General features: G+C 39.3%; 1 protein-coding gene across 7 annotated transcripts in view; it reads right to left on the minus strand.

Moving 5' to 3' along the window:
* The window catches only part of cd2ap (CD2-associated protein), a 242843-nt gene that overhangs the window by 45348 nt on the left and 175371 nt on the right, over positions 1-22124 (minus strand). For 5 of the 7 annotated variants that reach the window (XM_043683183.2, XM_087980104.1, XM_087980115.1 and 2 more), the window contains 2 exons: positions 15345-15381; positions 10307-10405 (listed from right to left, as the gene is read on the minus strand). In XM_043683183.2, the coding sequence (XP_043539118.2) occupies positions 10307-10405; positions 15345-15381 (136 nt within the window). The remainder of the gene's footprint in view (positions 1-10306; positions 10406-15344; positions 15382-22124) is intronic. The other 2 variants (XM_087980127.1, XM_087980120.1) reach the window with 1 other exon arrangement.

The raw sequence follows: 22124 nt of genomic DNA on the forward strand, positions 1-22124 counted from the left end.
AAAAATTGCAGATGCTGAAAGAAAAAAACCCGGTGTGGGTAAAGTTCAGAAAGTCTGGCAACATATGTAGAGAGAAACCACATTAACATTTCAAGTCCAATAAACCTTGTTTCAGGATCCTAAGTGTAAACTGTTCTTTTAACAGTGTAGGCACACGGCATGATCTTGCTGTCCAATTACAAGATTTTCAACTATTAGGGCTGAAACAAATTTGTGATCTATGGCGTAAAATAACTTTAAAGTCAGATTCAGAATTCTAAGACTTACTTCCTCAAAAGGGCCAGAGCAGAAAGTGAACAGTGTAATAGATAGTCTGAGGGATTTGGGATTGAAGTCAGACATGAGGATGGATTTAAGATTCTCTTCTTTAGTGCCAGACAAGTTAAATATGCCACACACGGTTATTTGATGCGCCACAAAATGCAAATGAATAAAATAAATTGAAATTCACTGTTTTTGTTCATTTGCATATACAAAATGAAGTCAGCTTGAGTGAAGAGTGGCCTCATTGTATTACCATATTAGTCAGTGGACTCTTCAGAAAATGTATTGCTTTCCATTCGTTCATGAAACGTGTCACTGGAAGGCCAACATTTACTGTCTATTCCTAATTGTCTTTGAGTAGGTTGTGATCAGTGTTCTGCAGCCACGGCAGTCCTTGCTATATATATATCACACACACTGTGCTGTGCTAGGGAGTTCCACGATTTTGACCCAGTAACAGCGAAGAAATTGATTGATTTATTTACTGTCACATGTACCAAAATACAGTGAAAAGCTTTGTTTAATGAGCAGTACAGATTGATGGTAGGAAGCAAGTATGTATAGATCAAAAGGATTTAGGCAGAGGCATACAGATTACATTGCACAGGATGTGTGATGGTGAGATCAATGTTAGCAAAATCAGTGTTATTTGATGCTATACAGTCCATTCATCAGTCTAAGGACAGCCAGAAAAAAACTGTTCTTGAATCTGCAGGTACATGTTCAGGATTCTGTATCTTCTCCCTGACGGAAGAGGTTGTAGGAGATCATTGCCGGGGTGTGATGGATCTTTGATGATGTTGGCAACCTTTCGATGACAGCAAGCCATGTAAATGGAATTAAAAAAACCAATGTGTGTCAAGTTCAGAAGGTCTGACAACATCTGTGGAGGGTAACCACATTAACATTTCAAGTCCAATAAACCTTTTTTCAGGTTCCCAAGTGTAAACTGTTCTTTAAAAGTGTAGGTACACAGCATGATCTCAGCACAATCACACAGCATGGAAGGTTACTTCTGTCATGGTCTAGACTGTGCGCACAACCTTCTGTAGTTTCTTATGGTCCTGGGCAGAGCAGTTGCCATATCAGGCCGTTTTGCATCTGGACAGTAGGCTTTCAATGGTACATCTCTTCCAAATCAGTATGGTATTGGGGGCTGGAAGGGAACTTGCAGTGATGGCGTTCTCATTTATCTGGTGCCCTTGTTGTTCTAGGTAGCAGAGATCATGGGTGTTGAAGGTGCTGTCCAGGGCTGCTTGGTAAGTTGCTGGAGTACATCTTGTAGATGGTGCATATTGCTGCCATTGTGTTGGTGGTGGAGGAAGTCAATATTATTGTATTATTATTGAGAACTTCTGGAATTATAATACTCAGTTGATACAAGGTCTTCTTTACAACTTTTTAAGCCCTTGAATGCAGACCAGAATAAGGATCTTATTCTTCATGCAAAGAACAACTCCGAGAACAATCAAGATCTGTACCTGGATTGTGAAGTACAAACTGCAAAGCTGACAAACAGGACTGAACTGCAGTGATGAGGAAAATATCAAATACAGGTCAAGCGAGGACTGATGAGCAACAAAATCAAATCTGACTGCTTGAATACCATGCCACATTTTTACATGTCACAGCTGATTCCACATTAGTTTTAATATTCTTGCACAATTACTCTTCCATAGTGAAACAGTTCAGCCATGAGGTTGCCACTGTGTATTATGAGTTACCAGTTTCATTTGGCTTCACATTTTCAACTCATCATCTTACTCATGCATGAAACCTGTGCTTTATCAAATCAGTCCAATTTATTCCAGCCACTATGTGGTGAGAAAACTAATCCAATTTACAACAAATATAACTGGAAAAAAACTAGTAATTGGCAATAACATCTATTAATGAGCCTTAAACTCAAATGACACAAAGAAAAAGTAAGTTTTATTTTTCTGCCTTATGCTGAGTTAGTTCATAGTCGTGCTGAAAACTTAATTGCTTAAAATGAAACTGGTAACTCATAACACAGTGTTACCAAATAAGGTGTGCTGCTAAATTGTTTGAAGATATTTTCGTAATATTGTAGTTCCATGAACACCTTCTGTATGGATCAAATCATTAGCACTGCAATATATAAACTCACTAGATTTCCTTTAACAGACAGATGTACTTAGTCATTGGTATCAGGTGTGAGGACTATGTCCTTAGATTGCATAATTTCTTCAAATGGAATAAATATCCTTTCAAATTTTGAGAGAAACCGGAGACATATTCTCCAAACATTTATGACGATGAGAGAAGCATGATAATGGGATTAACTCAATTAAGTGTCATAATAATTTTTTTTCAAAAAAGATGTATTTAGAACCTGGTTAGTCATCTGTATCCCAACTTGTTTGGTCTATATTCTAGACTTGGGGAACTTCTTGAATGTTTTTATCCTTTGTTTCTCTACAGACAAATTTAAAATCAAGAGTTTCAAGGGAGGATCAAGTCAATGACAAAGAGGAGACACCAGTTGGTCATTTATTTTAAATTCTCTTGATAGTCTGAAGTCATGCAAAATGCAGCCAATATAAAGTGAGCAGATATCAAAACTACCTCTTCAAGAAAATGTTTCAGTTTTGAGTTGCATTAAAACAAAAGGTTGAAATAATATATTTAATTAACAGACCCCAAGATTGTGATAAACCTGGATAACAGAGGATAAACACTGGAAGATAGTTGTGCAATCAATTGTTTTGAAGGTGCAGAAAGATTGCTGTGCTTTTGTTAGGACCACTTATTTGCTACATTAGGGCAGAGACCTGACCATAAACGTCCAAACTTACATTGAGATATATATGGACCCACACATGCAACTCAGAAAAACCACCTAATGAAGGAGCGGTGCTCCAAAAGCTAGTGCTTCCAATTAAACCTGTTGGACTATAACCTGGTGTTGTGTGATTTTTAAACTCAAAAAAGTTTTGAAAGGGGCATTGATTGTAGGGGATAGAAAGTGCTGTTTTTAAACAGGAAGTGACATTGAATAAGAGATGGACAATAATGGGGGGGGGGGGAAAACATTCACAATTTTAGCTTCTTTTTGAAGCAAAAACAACTTAGTCTCAAGTGCAAGATTAGCTGAGGCTTTGCGGAGAATGAAGCAGGCGAAGAGAGAGAAGTAAGAAAAGCAGGTTCATTTCTAAGACATAAAATGATTGGGGAACATTTGGCTAGGTGGGCAAGAAGCAGTAGAATTGGAAGTCATACAATGGTCTCAATCCTCCTGAAGCTTGTCCATGATTTCTTCATTGAAACTGATAATGGAGAGAAAAAGGATAAAGAAACTATGATTAATAAAGATTTAATAACAGAAAAATAGACGGGAGTTTTCCTCTTGCCCTCCAGGGTGATTTTTGAAGATAACATTTGATACTCTAGCCAGATCTGAGGCAATGAATTTGCTCAAGTCTGCATCCTTGGACTTGAGGAACTAAAGACATGGGCCTGGTTGGGAGATCAGCCCTGGTGAGAGAAAATAAAGGGACCAAGATTTCAGAAGATGAGAGAGAACAAGTCAGCATCAGGGTAAAATTAAAGGTACCAATAAATCCCAGGAGAAAAACTGCAAATTATGATAAGGTATAATGAAATATAATCATTCCAGGACACTGGATTAAGCAAATAACCCTAAGTCCTCTTCCACAGTTCAGACCATTCTAGGGTTATCTGAAGGCATTGCAATTTTAACAAGTTTATTCTGACCCTCAAGTAAGAGAGGTGTAAAGTTTAACATTTACTCCTCCAGTCCAATGTTTAGCAAAGCATGAAATGTGAACTCAATACACAGACTAATAATCAATCCTTAAGCATTTGCAAAACCAAAATGTCACACATTGACGGAGACCTTCTGCAATCAATATGACAGTCGAAAACCAGCACAGAATTACTGTTTGCTCCGGTCATGTAGAAACTCCAGTTTTGCCTTCACGTCTTTGGAAAATGATTTTTGTTGTTTGTCTTTGACACTATAAGGAGCAGAAGTAGGCCATTCAGCCCACGGTCGACTTCATCATTTGATTAGAGCACGGCTGATCTGATAACTCTCTACTCCACTTTCCTGCCTTTTCGCTGTAAGTCCCGATTCCTCTACTGATTGAGATAGACAGATGATTCAGTCTTGAATATACTTAATGATACAGTCTCAACAGTATCCTCTGTGGTAAAGAATTAAACAGTTTCACTACCCCCACATAAGAAATTCCTCCTCACGTACGTCGTAATAGGTGACTTTTATTCTGTTTTATGCTCTCTGGTCCTAGACTCTCCCACAAAAGGAAATCTTTCCATATCTACCCTGTCAAGTACTCCAAGAATCCTATGTTTCAATAAGATCTCCTCTCAATCATCTATATTCGAGTGAGTACTGGCCCACCTTACTCAAGCCTCCTAATAACAGTCACTCCGTACTTCGTATCAGTATCATGAATCTTCTCTGGACTGCTTCCAACACCAGCGTATCTTCCTTTTCTTAGATAGGGGGTCCAAAACTGTTCAAAGTATTCCGAATGTGATCTGACAAGTGCTTGAATTTATTTTTGCCTGACTTCATTATTATTATACACTAATTCTTGAAAAAAACCAACATTGCATTTGCCTTCCTTATGACCCATGAAACTTAGATGCTAGCTTTTTGCAATTCATGGATAAGGGCACCTAAATTCCTCTAACTTTCTACAGTCTTCCTCCATTTAAACAATATTGAGCTGTTCTATTCTTCATGCCAAATTGCATGACCTCATATTTTGCCACATTATTTTCCATCAGCAAAGTCTTTGTTCACATGCCTAATGGGTCTGTATCCCTCAGCAGACTCTACAGGTCATCCTCATCACTTGCCTTCCCACTTTTGTGGTGTTACCGTTAAACTTAGTAAAAGTACAGGGAGAAGGCAATTCTGGATCTGGTGTTGTGCAATGAACCGATTTGATCAGGGACCTCGAAGTGAAGGAGCCATAAGGAAGTAGTGACCATAATACAATAAGCTTTAATCTGCAGTTTGAAAGGAAGAGGGTACAATCGGAAGTGACAATATTTCTGTTGAATAAAGGGAACTATGAAGCAATGAGGGAGGAGCTGGCCAAAGTTCAATGGTGCAATACCCCAGCAGGGATGGCAGTGGAGAAACAATGGCAGGTATTTCTGGGTATAATGCAGAAGATGCAGGATCAGTTCATTCCAAAAAGGAAGAATGATCCTAAGAGGAGGCAGGGCTGGCCGTGGCTGATGAGGGAAGTTAAGAAACATAAAAAAATCAAAAGAGAAAAAGTATAACATAGCAAAGATGAGTGGGAAAATGGAGAACTGGGAAGCTTTCAAAGAACAACAGAGGATAACTAAGAAGGAAATAGAGAGAGAAAAAATGAGGTACATGGGTAAACTGGCCAAAAATATAAAGGAGGATAGTAAAAGCTTTTTTAGGTATGTGAAAGGGAAAAAAATGGTTAAGACTAAAATTGGGCCCTTGAAGACAGAAACAGGGGAATATATTAAGGGGAACAAACAAATGGCAGAAGAGTTGAATTAGTACTTCAGATCTGTGTTCACTGGGGAAGACACAAGCAATCTCCCAGAGATAATAGTGGCTGAAGGACCTGAACTGACGGGAATTTATATTTGCCAGGAAATGGTGTTGGAGAGACTGTTAGGTCTGAAGGCTGATAAGTCCCCAGGGCCTGATGGTCTACATCCCAGGATACTGAAGGAGGTGGCTCGAGAAATCATGGATGCATTGGTGATCATTTTCCAATGTTCTATAGATTCAGGATCAGTTCCTGCAGATTGGAGGGTGGCTAAAGTTGTCCCACTTTTTAAGAAAGGAGGGAGAGAGAGAGAGAAAGCAGGGAATTATAGACCAGCTCGTCTGACCTCAGTGGTGGGAAAGATGCTGGAGTCAATTATAAAGGATGAAATTACAACACATCTGGATAGCAGTAACAGGATAGGTCAGAATCAGCATGGATTTATGAAGGAGAAATCATGCTTGACTAATCTTCTGGAATTTTTTGAGGATCTAACTCTGAAGATGGACAAGGGAGTTCCAGTGGATGTAGTGTACCTGGACTTTCAGAAAGCCTTTGATAAAGTCCCACAAAGGAGGCCAGTGAACAAAATTAGGGCGCGTGGTATTGGGGGCAAAATACTGACTTCGATTGAAAATTGGTTGGCTGACAGGAAACAAAAGAGTAGTGATAAACGGCTCCCTTTCGGAATGGCAGGCGGTGACCAGTGGGGTATTGCAGGGATCAGTGCTGGGACCGCAGCTTTTTACAATATACATTAATGATATAGATGATGGTATTAAAAGTAATATTAGCAAATTTGCTGATGATACAAAGCTGGGTGGCAGGGTGAAATGTGAGGAGGATGTTAGGAGAATACAGGGTGACCTGGACAGGCTAGGTGAGTGGACAGATACATGGCAGTTTAATGTGAATAAATGTATGGTTATCCACTTTGGTGGCAAGAACAGGAAGGCAGATTACTGCCTAAATGGAGTCAAGTTAGGTAAAGGGGCAGTACAACGAGATCTAGGTGTTCCTGTACATCAGTCAATGAAAGCAAGCATGCAGGTACAGCAGGCAGTGAAGAAAGCTAATAGCATGCTGGCCTTCATAACAAGAGGAATTGAGTATAGAAGCAAAGAGGTTCTTCTGCAACTGTACAGGGCCCTGGTGAGACTGCATCTGGAATATTGTGTGCAGTTTTGGACTCCAAATTTGAGGAAAAACATTCTGGCTATTGAGGGAATGCAGCGTAGGTTCACGAGGACAATTCCCGGAATGGCGGGACTATCGTACGTTGAAAGATTGGAGCGACTGGGCTTGTATACCCTAGAGTTTAGAAGGCTGAGAGGGGATCTGATTGAGACGTATAAGATTATTAAAGGATTGGACACTCTGGAGGCAGGAAGCATGTTTCCGCGGATGGGTGAGTCCCGAACCAGAGGACACAGTTTAAAAATAATGGGTAGGCCATTTAGAACAGAGTTGAGGAGAAACTTCTTCACCCAGAGAGTGGTGGGTGTGTGGAATGCTCTGCCCCAGAAGGCTGTGGAGATCAAGTCTCTGGATACTTTCAAGAAAGAGTTGGATAGAGCTCTTATGAATAGTGGAATCAAAGGTTATGGGAATAGGACAGGAACAGGATACTGATTGAGGATGATCAGCCATGATCATAATGAATAGTGGTGCTGGTTCGAAGGGCAGAATGGCCTACTCCTGTACCTATTGTCTACATTCACTCCTGTTCCAAGCCAGTAATATCAATTATAACCAATTGGGGCCTCAGCACTGATCTCTGTGGCACAGCACTAGTTACAGGCTGCCATCCTGAAAATGCCCTAATTCTCCGATTGCCTTCTCCCAACTCTATCTTCTACTGGTTACCCAATCCTCTAAGTTATCTTTAAAGTACTAACTCTAATAACATGGTCTCTAATCTTGTTAACGGGTGGTATCAAACTTATCTGAAAATCAAAATAGCTTTTTTCTATCCTACTGTAACCTCTCGAAGAACTATAGTACATTTGTTGGGCATTATTTCCATTCATGAGGCCATGCTGACTCTTCTTACTCATTTATTTCTAAATGCTCTGCTATTACATTCTTCATAACAGATGCTAACAATTACCCAACAACACACGTTAAGTTAATGATCGATAGTTACTTGTTTATTGTCTTCTCTTTGTAAAAAAAAAAGTGCCATATTGTCAGATTTCAAATCCTCTGGAATGCTAAGGGTTCCTGAAGGATGCACTGGGACTGTCGCAACTATATGGAAAAACCAGGACAGGCTGTCCATTATCGTCACTCTGAGGAACTTGGCACTGTCCACTCTCTCTATCTTAGTTCTGTTGGTGTCGATGGGGGCATGTTCTCCTCCTTCCTTGCTAAAGTCAGTGATCAGTTCTTTTGTTTTCCTGATAGTGAGAAAAAAATGTGGGCCTCATTACACCACGTCACCAAACCCTCCCTCTCCCTTCTGTATTATGACTGGTCGCTGTGAGATAACCATTCAACTATGGCAATTAGTAAATTTGTATGTGGCTACACACTTGCATTTGAAAATAAAATTAATAAGTATATTCATGATCTCAAAAGGTTGGCGTAAATTTAAAGGGATAAAAGATCAACACCTGCTCTTAAGTACTGAGTAATTTAAATACAGTGAAACTAATCAGAAAAAAAACTATTCAAATATCATAATAGCCTCACTTAATTGTTAGGCAAAGCACAAAAGTGAGATTCAAAACGTGGAATTATTACTGAAATATGATTCAAATGCAGAATGTGACAAAGAGGCATTAATGTTCATTTTTTAAATATTATATCCTAATTTAGAAAAAAAAGTAGAAACTAGCTCAGTTTCTCAAGAACATTCAAAGTTGACATTCAAGCTCTGACCTATTTGTTTAAAAAAACCCTTCATCATAACACTGCCAAACCACTTCCTGACCCGATTTATGGCAGAATGCATAATTGTGACAGCAACATTATTTTCTTGCCTTCTGTAGGCTTACCACAAACTTCTTATTCTGCGTAATTTTCCATGTCACACATTAGTTTGGACAAATCATGGCTGACCAAAGCAAAATATACAAGCCGGACTTGCAAAAAAATTCATTTCCACCCATTGACTGTAGTTTCACCAGTCATGTTTTAAATCTGCATTGTTCAGGCTGCAAACATCTTTCAATGACATATCATTTCCTGAGCCATTAGCTCCATTGCTGTATAATTATGGTATATATATGTTGCCATTCAGAAAAAAAAAAATTGAGGAATATTTGTCAATCTTCATCACCCCATGTGCCCCTCCCCCCAACAAATTATTACAGTTCTGAAATTAATGAGGTTATTTAATCAAATGTTTTGGCACCCGCTAGAAAGAGTCAACACTATCAAGCTGAGAAAAATACAATATGGTCAGGTAAAATTTGTCTAATTATTTATGCAAAATAACGTGAGAACACAGAAATATAAGGGAGAGTAGAGGAGATGGACTATATAATCTTTCCCAGATTCATTCCTTCTTTGTTCTCGAGAACTAAATCCTAATTAAATACAAACTTTATTTGAGTGCATATTAGTTTCGATTTAGTCGAAACCATGGGAATGTTTACTTAATACACAACAGCAACTTCAATTTCAATTTCCTTTCAAACCAACTAAAACAGAATTTGTTTCTGGTGAGGTAGATCTGGGAAGAGAATAAATTGATGTCCACATATAAGCATGTGAATAAAAATGTCTGTTGGGAAACTAATGCATGATTAGATCATGGCAAACAAAATCAAGACCAGTTCACAGCAGAAGCTGCCTTTTTTCTTAAGGCAAAAGGAGCTGAATCTCACTCTACAGCACTGAAGACAAAATTTAACATGGCGCAATTTGATCTTCTAAAAGAAATTACAATGAAATCTTTGAGATGAATATAACAAATCAACATTTATTTCACAAAGTCAAATTCTACTGCACTATTGGAAAGGCCCAACAAAATGAATGGGCGGCTCAGTGGTTAGCATTACCGCCTTGCAGCACCAGGGACAATGTGTGCAGTCGCACATTCTCCCCATGTCTGCGTGGGTTTCTGCCAGGTGCTCTGGATCCCCCTCTCAGTCAGGATGCAGATTAGTTGGATTGGCCAAGCTAAATTGTTCATAGTGTCCAGGAATATGCAGACAAAATGATTGGATATGGTAAGGTAGGGGGCTGGGTTTGGATCAGATGCTCTTCAGAGGATTAGGACACACTCGTTGGACTGAATGGCCTCTTTCTGCATGGTAGGGATTCTACGATCACAGCAATTCAAATTCAAATTTTTATACTCAGTTCAGAATATCAAGGAAGGCTAGATCTGTTGCTTAAAAAAAACTAAACTCTAAAAAGATAGAGCAGGCAATTTCACTTATTCTTAATTACACTACAGTTTACATAAATGCAATTAAATATTCAATTTGAATTTAAAAGATGTACACAAGTTTTCATAATAGGAATCCAAATGTCACCTTTTTCTTCACTCCTTGAAGAAACAGAGTCAGTTTTGTCTGGAAGGACTTTTTTAAGTTCAAGCTTCTTCTCAGCAGATGGTGGTTCAGGTTTTGAGGCTGAAAGATGCAACATTTCATCTAAGTTGTTTTACCCTTTTTTCAGGCATCAAAAACTCCTTCCATCAGTAATTGAAAGCTATTTAATTATGTGTTTTCTTTTCAGAAGAAAAAAGCATTATGATCTGTAAGCAGTTAAGTAGTAACTTCCTGTGTTTTATCTACATACATAAATGGGCCAATGGGAAAGAAGGGGCAGGATTTATTAAAAAAAGCAACTGAAGAGAGTTACGAACAATGACTATTTATTTCACTGAATTTCAAACAGTAAAACAGAAGAATTTTACAAACTATAAAATCTGTAATATTACGCAAACTGCATTTTCATTAAACTCATCTCATACTTAGCATCAAAACATAGTCCATCTTTCCAATCACTACACACAATTTGTTCAACCACTTTTGGTTGGATTTGAAGATTTTTTTGAATTAAGATGATCTTTTCGAAGTTAATTCAAAAGTTTAATTCTAACCTATGTACGATCTCCTATGTTACTGATCAGTCCTTTGTAAGTAAATTGGAAACAGGATCTAAAAAGAGACCGGCTTGCAGAGTTAAGATTATCCTTGTATGCAAGCCAGGAATGGTCAAAATTAATGATTCCAGTTACCTTTGTAAATTAAAATTTCTTTAATGCTCACATTTCAAAACACTAACTGTCAAATTAAGTAAGTAATTCGTTAGACGGCTGACATTGCTTCCCACATGTAAACCTCTAAATGTGGCTCATTAAAACAGCAATGTCAAATTATGAATCACACTTTAACAGATGGATAATGAGAACCTCCCCTGAAATGACATTTAGGAATAAATGTCTAACTTCTATTTTCAAATTGCAAATTATAAAACTGTATTGTGCAATTTAGCCATATGCTTAAATAACAGGTAAGATACCCGACATGTTGAATATACCAAAGTTCAGATACTGTTGGAAAAAGAACTTTCTTTTTTTCCAGTAGAACATTCTGGCATTATGAAATAAAGATGTACTTCCTTTGACTTAAACTAACCATATGCACAACTGGTAATTCTATGAACCCAACAGCCTGGTTTTTGGAATTGACTCAAATCATCAATCTATCCAAAGACAGCAGGATAGGAAGAGGAAAACACAGGGCTATCACAATCACACTCTGTCAAATCACATCACAGTTGCTCAAGACCATTACCTGTACTGTTTTATTCGCGTTATCAAAAGATCAACGCTGAAGAAAACAACATTCAAAAGTACACCCACTCATGACAGGGGACACGTGAAAGAAGATAACACTATTTTCCTGTTTTGTTTTCGAAGTTAAACCCCAAATTCAACGCACAGCATAGTGATCCATAAAGACTGCTGCATTTAGCCTTCGTTAAAAATCACACAACACCAGGTTATAGTCCAACAGGTTTAACTTAGCCTTGGTGGTCAAATCAAGGATAGCAGAAGAATTACTGCATATCTCCTTAGCCAAAAAGAAATATTATTGCAACCAGTCTTGAAAATCATCTCACTTTTCAAAACAATACCATCAAGTACAGTGTGCTGTAGTAGGAAGTCATGTCCTGACCGCTGGGATCAAACATCTTCAACACCAGAACTGGCTGAACAAAAATGATGCAGAATCATTCAAAGTCCTCCATGAAAAACAAGCAGCTTTTCACTACCTGGCAGATTAATACAAAATTGGCCATCAAGAAGCAACATCACCACAACTCAAAGTGGATTCCCAAAGATAAAATGAAAAGATCACAGGCAAGATTGGAATTGCAACCATTGATTGAACAGGTCTTGGTTACTATTAGATTAGATTAGATTCCCTCCAGTGTGGAAACAGGCCCTTCGGCCCAACAATTCCATACCGACCCTCTGAAGAGTAACCCATCCAGACCCATATTTACCCTTGACTAATGCACCTAACACTATGGGCAATTTAGCATCGCCAATTCACCTGTACATCTTTGGATTGTGGGAGGAAACCAGAGCACCCGGAGGATATCTACGCAGAGACGGGGAGAATGTGTAAACTGCACAGACAGACACTCAAGGTGAGAATCGAACCCAGATCCCTGGCACTGTGAGGCAGTGGTGTTAACCTCTGAGCCATCGTGCCACCCTTCAGCATGGGTAATGTTCGAGGACAATTAAATTTCTTGTGTGAAGAATTCAACAGATCATAGTGCTGAGTGAACAATCATCTTCTGCATGATTTAGATCATGTATGTCGAAAGTGGAGAGTTTAGTTTTGAGACAAAGGCAACAAAGACAAAAGATTAAAGATGAGAAGAGGAAGCCAGAGAAAACCAGCTATACGGCTAACTTTGCAAAAAAGGAAGCATTTTCAAACCCCACCTGGGTCACCTACAGAACCAAGGTCAAATGGATAAGAATTCTCGAGTTACAGGAAGTGGGGGAGGGTCTCACATTTTAAGAATAATAATGCCATTTGTTGACACTAGAAAAAAAAAACTTCAAACAACTGAGAATCCGCAGTCACAGTTGTTACTCTGCAGACTATTACCTAGTAAATTCATGGATGAACCACCAAAAATAATTGAGCTGCAACAAGAAATCAAATGGATGAACAACAATTAAACCTATGGCTCAAAGAATCACAGCTGAGATCTTCAAAACCGGTGAGCCTTCTTCATATCAAGATATGTACTCATTCTGCAGATTTAGGAAAGAAAATAATTCTCTTTACTTCTTTCAACTTTGGAAATGAGGCAATTTGTTGTCTTCAAGAAAGATAAATCAAGCTATGAAAATGTCTAAGGTATTTCCACTATTTGTAAACCATGAAATATGTTCTCCTGTATTGTCAAGTTCTCAATGCTGAGGACCTCCTGCCAGAGGCCAAGTGTGGCTTGAAATCTTCCAGAGGGGAACTTCGAATAGGATCGTTGTTGCTAGAACAATTCAAGAAAAACGACAGGAACACCACCAGGAATTCTGCACTGTATTCAGAAAACTGAACGACATATTTGATTTAATAAATTGCAAGGTTCTGTGGACAATACTCTCGATAATTAGATAGTGAAAGTATTTTAACCCCGACTTTACAACTGCTTCATGAAATATGACTGCAACTGTAAAGTCAGTGAACTGAAAGGGATGCCTTTAAAATTCAGACTGGTGTCACGAAAGTTATGTACTATTCCCTGCACCATTTATAATCTAGTTGACAGCAATTATTCACCTTCTCAAATATTTAAGTCATGAAGTCATTGAGATGGAAAACGCGAAACTCAATCAGCTTTGCCCCAAAACTAAACCCACCACCATAGACAAACATGATCTACATCATGCAGAAGATTATGGTTCGCTCTGCACTAGCCTCAACTGATCTCTTCAACTCTTCATTTAAGAAACTCAGCCTGTCCCCAAACATTACAAAATAAAGCTTCTTATCAACTAAGACCTGGTCAGCCAATGATTCTAATTCCTACGAATGTTGAAGCAGAGACTTGGGGCAGGCTGGGGCTGTTTCCCCTGGAGCGTCAGAGGCTGAGGGGTGACTTTATAGAGATTTACAAAATTATGAGGGGCATGGATAGGATAAATAGACAAAGTCTTTTCCCTGGGGTGGGGGAGTCCAGAACTAGAGGGCATAGGTTTAGGGTGAGAGGGGAAAGATATAAAAGAGACCTAAGGGGCAACTTTTTCACACAGAGGGTGGTACATGTATGGAATGAGCTGCCAGACGATGTGGTGGAGGCTGGTACAATTGCAACATTTAAAAGGCATTTGGGTGGGTATATGAATAGGAAGGGTTTGGAGGGATATGGGACAGGTGCTGGCAGCAGGGACTAGATTGGGTTGGGATATCTGGTCGGCATGGACGGGTTGGACCGAAGGGTCTGTTTCCATGCTGTACATCTCTATGACTCTATTTCCAGGCACCTTTCTCAAAAGTCCACCATTAGTGAGATCATCCAGCATGAGATCAGCCACACCAGCTCACAGCTCCCACTGCACAGAGATGTTGTAAGTCTATTATGATGCAGTAGTAGTGTCCCTACCTGTGGTCAGAAGATCTAGTTCAAATCTCACCTGCCCAAAACATGTGCCATAACATGCCTGAATAGGTTAATTAAAACATTTAGACAGGCTTGTTATCACCACCCTCCTGCACTGTCTGAGACCCAGACTGTAACTCACTTGTGTCCCTGATAAGAGTAAAATTCCAACCACACAATCCCTTTGCCAGATAATCTGGTTTCAATGAGGGAACCACTGAATAAATGCTAGTTTCCTTCTTGAAGCCAGCTCTATAAGCTTTCAGGCAAAACTCCTGCAAAATCAACTGAATTGGACATTTTTCAGCCAGCCAGAAACAGTGTGCCTCCAATCAGAATCTGTTCTCTCAACTTTCAAATGGTCCATATTCCAGTGACTGGCAAAGACAACACTTGAAAGATGCCTTCAAAGTCACCTTGAAGTGTGGTGAATGACTGGGAGGAGCTTACTAGTGAAGTCAAAATAATGGCAATATGAACATCAAGCTACATTTGTTTAATGGATTTCTTTCATATAATGTGCTCCTTCTCTCAACAAAGCTCTAATAATGACTGTTAATTGAAACTACAACGCTATCATCAAAGACTGGATTAATAGCAGCTTTCATCTTAGAGACAGAATAGGTTTTCCAGATGATGTCAACCAGATGATCTGGATATTTATTCATCGTTGCTTGAAAGTCCCAGTAGTGGCTGCTTTGTTACCATATGAGCAGTAACAAGTACTTCATTGGCCGAGAGCTTTGCTGAAAAAACATTTCCTTCTTAAATCTTACTGAAGCAGTAGTTCTTTTGCTCCTTCTGTCAAGATGCCCATCATTTGCTAATTAATCTAAAATGGAATCAAGTTAGCATGCACAATGTGCGAAACACCCCATCAGTCACTGGTTACAACTGTGCAATATTTCATTTCAATGGATGATGAATAAAGCTTACCTTGGACTTTTGTTGATAACAGTGGTTTTTTTGGTTTCTATGAACAGAAAAAAAGAAATCAGAGTTTGAATATTGACAACAATAATTTTCCCCCCCGCTGAATGCATGCTGTTCAAATGTGCCAACCGTCATTGCTGTGACTTCACCCCTTTGAGTTTATTAGTTATTAGACTAAACTGGCCCATCAGATTTCACAAAAACAGTTTTTTCTTTTAAATGAAATAACTGACCAGTTTACTAATGGGTAAAAGTAAAAATTTGACACGTTCAAGAAAGGCTTAAAAAAGACAATTCCAAATATTTCGATGAGTTTTATTCATTGTGTTAAGTAAATTATAAGACCAATTTCTCATTGATCATCAATAAGATCAAGGTGTCATGATACCTTGAACAGCAATGAAGGCATCTGAATAACAAGTAACTGAAATAAACTATCCTGAACCATTAATTTTGGAGTCTAAATTAATTATTAATCAGTTTAATATAAACGAATGCAATCTCAAAGTGAAGGAAGGGTAAAAGTCAAGATAAAACACAGGTTTGCCTGTAATTTCGGTGCTAAACTTGAAAAGACTTACTTAGCAAGGTTCATAAGAGTCAAGAGCCATGTAGAACAATGATTTGAAAGATGGCTAGAAAACAAAAGGGATTAGGAAGATTCTGAAAGGAGAAAGTGGAACTCTAGAAAAGTAGTTGACAACTGCTGTTATCCACAATGTACAAGTATTATTTGGACGCTGAGATATGAATAGGAAAATATGAAGATGCTAACAAATTGTGATATTTAAATAATACTGAAAAAAGTAACAGCAAGCCATTTAGAAAACTTATGGCTTCTGACCACAGGGATTTCTGAGATGATCCTTTTGGCCGGTCAGGACGGCTTGCTCTCTTCCTTCTCCAGATACTTGTAAAGTCTGACTTGCTGGTTAGAAGCCACAGCTTAAAATAACTGAAGAGAGGAAATAAACCAATTTGCTTGAGCTTGAGCTATATTTTTACTTCTGATGATCGGACAGCTGCTTCAGCATTATTAATCACTATTCAGGTACTGAAGCAGTCTATGTTCAAATGCCGCAAAACGTGCATAATATTCAGTCTTATAGCAATTTAATGTTTTTGTTTCTGATTTACAGCGTCTGCAGTGCATTCACTTTTTAATATTCAGGCTTGGAGTAACAAATGGCAAGTAACATTCAAACCAACAAAGGCCAGGCACCAACAGACAGATAATTTAACCATTGTCCTATGAAATTCAATGGCATTATGAATTCCTTCAGCAAACAACATTCTGGGGGCTTACTATTGACCGGAGATTGAACTGGACTAGTCATATAAATACAGCGGCTACAAGAGCAGGCTAGGAAATCTGCTGAAGGGAACTCACTTCCAACTCCCAAAACCTACCAACTCCAAAGCACAGGAGTGTTAGAATATCCCCTACATGCAACTCCAACAACACTCAATGAAGACCATTTAGGAAAAGGTAGCCTATTGATTAGCACCACATCCACCCTTAACCATGAATTTCCACCACCACTGATTTACAAGCAGAAACATGTGCCATCTACAAGATGCACTACAGAAATTGATTCAGACTGCATCTTCCAAACCCACATTCACTGCTATCAAGAACAAGGACAGCAGATACATGGGATCACCACCACCTGCAAGTTTTCCTCCAAGCCATTCACTATCCTGACTTAGAAGTATATTGCTGTTCCTTCAATGGTGCTAGGTCGAAATCCTGCAAGTTCCTCCCTCATGGCATTGCGGGTCTGCCGACAGATAGACTGCCGTGTACGACAGCAGCTCATTTTCACTTTCTTCAGGACACCTCTGAATGGGGCAATAAATGTTGGTCTGACAGTGAAGGCCACATCCCACGAATGACTAAAATAACAATTTGGGCAAATCTGTTAGATATGAACCGGTAAACTTTCCAACAGAAACATATGGCAGCTTAGAAATGCAGGCAAATTCCTGATCAGCCAAGTGAAGCAAACAGGTTGGAGACTCTACTATCACAATCCATACCTCGAGGGTTACAACACACAAGTAAAAAAGCACTTTGCTAAATGAACACTTGGGAGATATTGCAGTTTTAAGTTGGCCCTGCCTTTGGGCAGAGAACTGAAGGAGAAAGGAGTTTCTTGAGTTGGAAGCAGATCAGAGAAGGTTCACTCGGCTGATTGTGTGAATGGGTTGGCTAATGGGGAAAGTTCAAGCAGACTGTGGAGAGTAAAAGAATGAGAGATATTGGAGTGAACAAATAACTATGTAGTGGGACTTTACAGGATATATACTGAGAGGATGTACACCTTTGAAGATGAATTGTGAGGCAGTTTCAAAGTAAAGGATTTCCAATTTAAGATGAATAGGAGGATAAATTGGTTATGAGGTACATTCATACTTGGAACTAATCCCTAAGGGCAGTGAAAATTGGGTCATTGAATCAAGAGGTATGAGAGGAGAGCAGGAAGTGAAGACAACCAAGTCAGTATTAATCTTGCTGAATTGTGGAACACAGTCTTTAAGGGTGATATGTCCTACTTCTATTTTGTATATTTTTACATAGTGTGGAGGATCAGTACTGTACACAGTACTCCAGATACAGTCTCACCAGTGCCCTGTATATGTGAAGCGTAATCATAGTTTTAGGATAAGGCCTAGTTAATTCAAAATAGAGAAAAATGTTTCCATTGTTCAGAGACTAATACCTGAGGGCACAGCCTTACAGTAAATGAAAGACCTTTTAGAATGGAGATAAGGAGAAACCTTTTCAGCCAGAGAGTGTTGAATCTTTGGAATTTGTTGCCACAGAAGACTGTGCAGGCCAGGTAATCGAGTATATGAGTTTCGGGTGTGGGTTTGCTCACTGAGCTGTAGGTTTGATATCCAGACGTTTCATTACCTGGCTAGGTAACATCAGTGGCAACCTCCAAGTGAAGCGAAGCTGTTGTCTCCTGCTTTCTATTTATAGGTTTGACCTGGATGGGGTTCCTGGGGTTTGTGGTGATGTCATTTCCTGTTCGTTTTCTGAGGGGTTGATAGATGGTATCTAGATCTATGCGTTTGTTTATGGCCTTGTGGTTGGAGTGCCAAGCCTCTAGGAATTCTCTAGCATGTCTTTGCTTAGCCTGTCCCAGGATAGATGTGTTGTCCCAGTCGAAATGGTGGTTTTTTTCATCCGTGTGTAGGGCTATGAGGGAGAGAGGGTCGTGTCTTTCTGTGGCTAGCTGGTGTTCGTGTATCCTGGTGGCTAACTTTCTTCCTGTTTGTCCTACGTAGTGTTCATGGCAGTCCTTGCATGGAATTTTGTAGATGATGTTGGTTTTGTCCATGGGTTGTACTGGGTCTTTTAAGTTGGTTAGTTTTTGTTTGAGAGTGTTGGTGGGTTTGTATGCTACTAGGATTCTGAGGGGTCTTAGTAGTCTGGCCGTCATTTCTGAAACTTCTTTGATGGATGGTAAGGTGGTTAGGGTTTCTGGCTGTGTTTGGTCTGCTTGTCGTGGTTTGTTCTTGAGGAATCTGCGCACTGTATTTTTTGAGTATCCGTTCTTCTTGAATACGTTGTATAGGTGGTTCTCCTCCATTTTCCAAAGTTCGTCTGTGCTGCAGTGTGTGGTGGCTCGTTGGAATAGTTTGTGATACAGCTTTGTTTGTGTGTGTTGGGATGGTTGCTGGTGTAGTTCAGTATTTGGTCAGTGTTTGTCGGTTTTCTGTATACACAGGTTTGTAGTTCTCCTTTGTCCTTTCTTTCAACTGTGACGTCCAGGAATGCGAGTTTGTTGTCGGTTTCTTCCTCCTTGGTAAATTTTATGCCTGTGAGGGTGTTGATGATGTTAAATGTCTCTTCTATCTTGTTTCGTTTTGTGGTGACAAAGGTGTCATCTATGTAGCAGACCCAGATTTTTGGTTTGATGGTTGGTAGGGCTGTTTGTTCTAGTCTTTGCATTACCGCTTCTGCTATGAATCCTGATAGTGGAGATCCCATGGGTGTGCCGTTGGTTTGTTTGTAGATTATGTTGTTGAAGGTGAAGTGGGTGGTGAGGCACAGGTCCACTAGCTTCATGATGTTTTCGTTGGTAACGTGATTGATGGTGGTTGGGGCGTGTGAGATGGTCTCTTCTAAAAGTGTGGTAAGTGTTTCCTTTGCCAGATCGATGTTGATGGAGGTGAACAGTACTGTTACGTCGAATGAGATCATTGTTTCGTCTTCCTCTATTTTGGTGTTTTTGATGATTTTTAGGAATTCCTGGGTGGAGTGGATGGAGTGCTGTGACTCTTCTACTAGGTATTTCAGTCTTGCGTGTAGTTCTTTGGCCAGTCTGTAAGTTGGTGTTCCGGGTAGTGAGACTATGGGTCTGAGGGGGGCTCCTGGTTTATGGATCTTTGATAGTCCGTAGAATCGTGGGGTGTTGGTCCCATCTGGTTGCATTTTCTTGAATTCTGTCTTGTTTAATTGTCCGGAACTGTGTAATTTCTTTAGGAGATATGTAATTTTGTTTCCTAGTTGTGGGGTTGGGTCTAGCACCACCTGTTGGTAGGTGTTGGTGTCTGCAAGTAGTGCATTGGCTTTCTCGAGGTAGTCCCTTCTGTTCAGGATGACGGTGAGCCGACCTTTGTCTGCAGGTAATATAACAGTGTTTTTGTCTTTTTTTGAGGTTTTCTAGGGCTTTCTTTTCTTGTGTGTTCAGTTTGTTTTCTTCCCTCTTTCGGCTCAGAGTAGGTGCAACCATCTGTCTGATCTTTTGTTGTGTTTCTTCCCAGAGTTTGTTGTCCTTCAATGTGGTTTCCAATGCCGCTAGGAAATCCTTCTTGTCAGCGCCCCGGTAATTAGTCCTTTTACTAGTAAATACTCCTTTTACTAGTACTGCTTTTTCTGTGTCTGATAAGTTCTTTCTCCATGCCCCTGTGTTATCGGTTTTGTCTTTGTTTGTGAGTTTGTCAAGTTTTTCTTCAGGTTCCAATTTTTCTTTATCTGTGTTTGTTGTTGTTTGGTGTTTATGGCTTGTTCTACCACGTCTGTCCATTCTTGATTTGTTGCTTGTTTGAATAACTGTTTTTGGCGCGCAATTTCCCCATTGTATTTTCGGAGTCTGTGGTGGGCGTCATTGATTAGTTCTCAGAGCATTCTGCGGCCATTTCATTCTGTTAAACTTCTGGCTTGAGGTGTTTTTAAATCGGTGGTTTGTATTGGAGACATTTTGGCAGTACCTGTTTTCTCAAACATTCATGCAGGAAGTACAGTTGTTCGCGGGTGGAACTCTCTCGGTTGGCATTCCTTTCCCATCTTCGGGCAAGTTGTAGCATGTTGCGCCCATAGGTTTTTGCAAGGTTTGTAGCTCAGGTTGAGGTTTAGGGTGTAGGTTTGTTCGCTGAGCTGTAGGTTTGATATCCAGACGTTTCATTACCTGGCAAGGTAACATCATCAGTGGCGACCTCCAAGTGAAGTGAAGCTGTTGTCTCCTGCTTTCTATTTCTATGTTTGTCCTGGATGGGGTTCCTGGAAAGGGGGTTCCACAAAAAAGACACTACCTCCTCTCCCTCGTAGCCCTACACATGGATGAAAAAAACCACCATTTCGACTGGGACAACACATCTATCCTGGGACAGGCTAAGCAAAGACATGCCAGAGAATTCCTAGAGGCCTGGCACAACGCCATAAACAAACACATAGGTCTAGATACCATCTATCAACCCCTCAGAAAATGAACAGGAAATGACATCACCACAAACCCCAGGAACCCCATCTCAAGCTTAAAGAAATTCAGTCACCTCTGATTTCTGGAGAATAGAATTCCATCTATTAATGACACACAGTGGGGGGAAAAGATTCTCATCTGTTTCGAAACAAAAAAAAAGAGTTGTAGTATTCTTAAACTGTATCCACTTGTTCAAGTGTATCCCAATCATGGCAAAAATATGAGTTATTAGTGTCACAAATTATAAATAACTGAGGTCTATTTCTGGAGGAAAAGAAAAGAATGAAAAACCTGGGAGGTAATAAAAAAAAACTTACTATTAATCTATTTTCTGCTACTGATGCGAATGTTGGTGCATAATGAAGATACAGAGCCAAAAGACTGAGATTATAAAGGCAGGCTCAGATGGCGAAGAACCACAAAACCAGTTGGTGTCAGTTTCCCCAAATATAATGGATGATACAATCAGTAAATCCTTTGCTCTTTGTGGGCCATTTCTGTGCAAGAAAAGGCTACATTTGCCCAAATAACAAGAGTACATTCTCAAAGTTATGCATTCGTGTAAGTCACACTGGTGAAAACACATTCACTCATTTTACAGTTGTTAATGACTAAATTTATCCATGACAACTCTGAACTTCCTTTCCTGCTACTCGTATCAACACTGAAGTTAATCACAGCCTGCTTCTGAGTAACAGAATATCTAACTCCAAACAAATTGCAAGCCTTTAGTATTTAAAATACTATCGTGTCTATGATGGAAAATAAACACCCTGACACATCTTTCTAACTGGATAAGTAACTAGTGGTAGATACTTATTTCTGATGATGCAAGTGGTTCAGTCTTGTAGTAACAAAGAGAAACTTTAGAAAGACCAGGAGTGAGAGAGTGTGCCATATTTTGTTTAGATAAGTTTTTCTTTATCCTTAGCCAAAAATGTTCATTGAGCATTCAAATATCACTTTGCTAACACAATGATCTTTTCCCTCGAAATTTACAATCATAAACATTGAATAACTTTTTTTTTTAAAACCATTTGATATAATGTATTTTATTTATATTTTTCACTTT

Source organism: Chiloscyllium plagiosum, unplaced genomic scaffold (genome assembly GCF_037043375.1).
Source record: "Chiloscyllium plagiosum isolate Xiang-an unplaced genomic scaffold, Cpla_swu_hap1 HiC_scaffold_3, whole genome shotgun sequence".
In the NCBI taxonomy this organism is placed as follows: Eukaryota; Metazoa; Chordata; class Chondrichthyes; order Orectolobiformes; family Hemiscylliidae; genus Chiloscyllium; species Chiloscyllium plagiosum.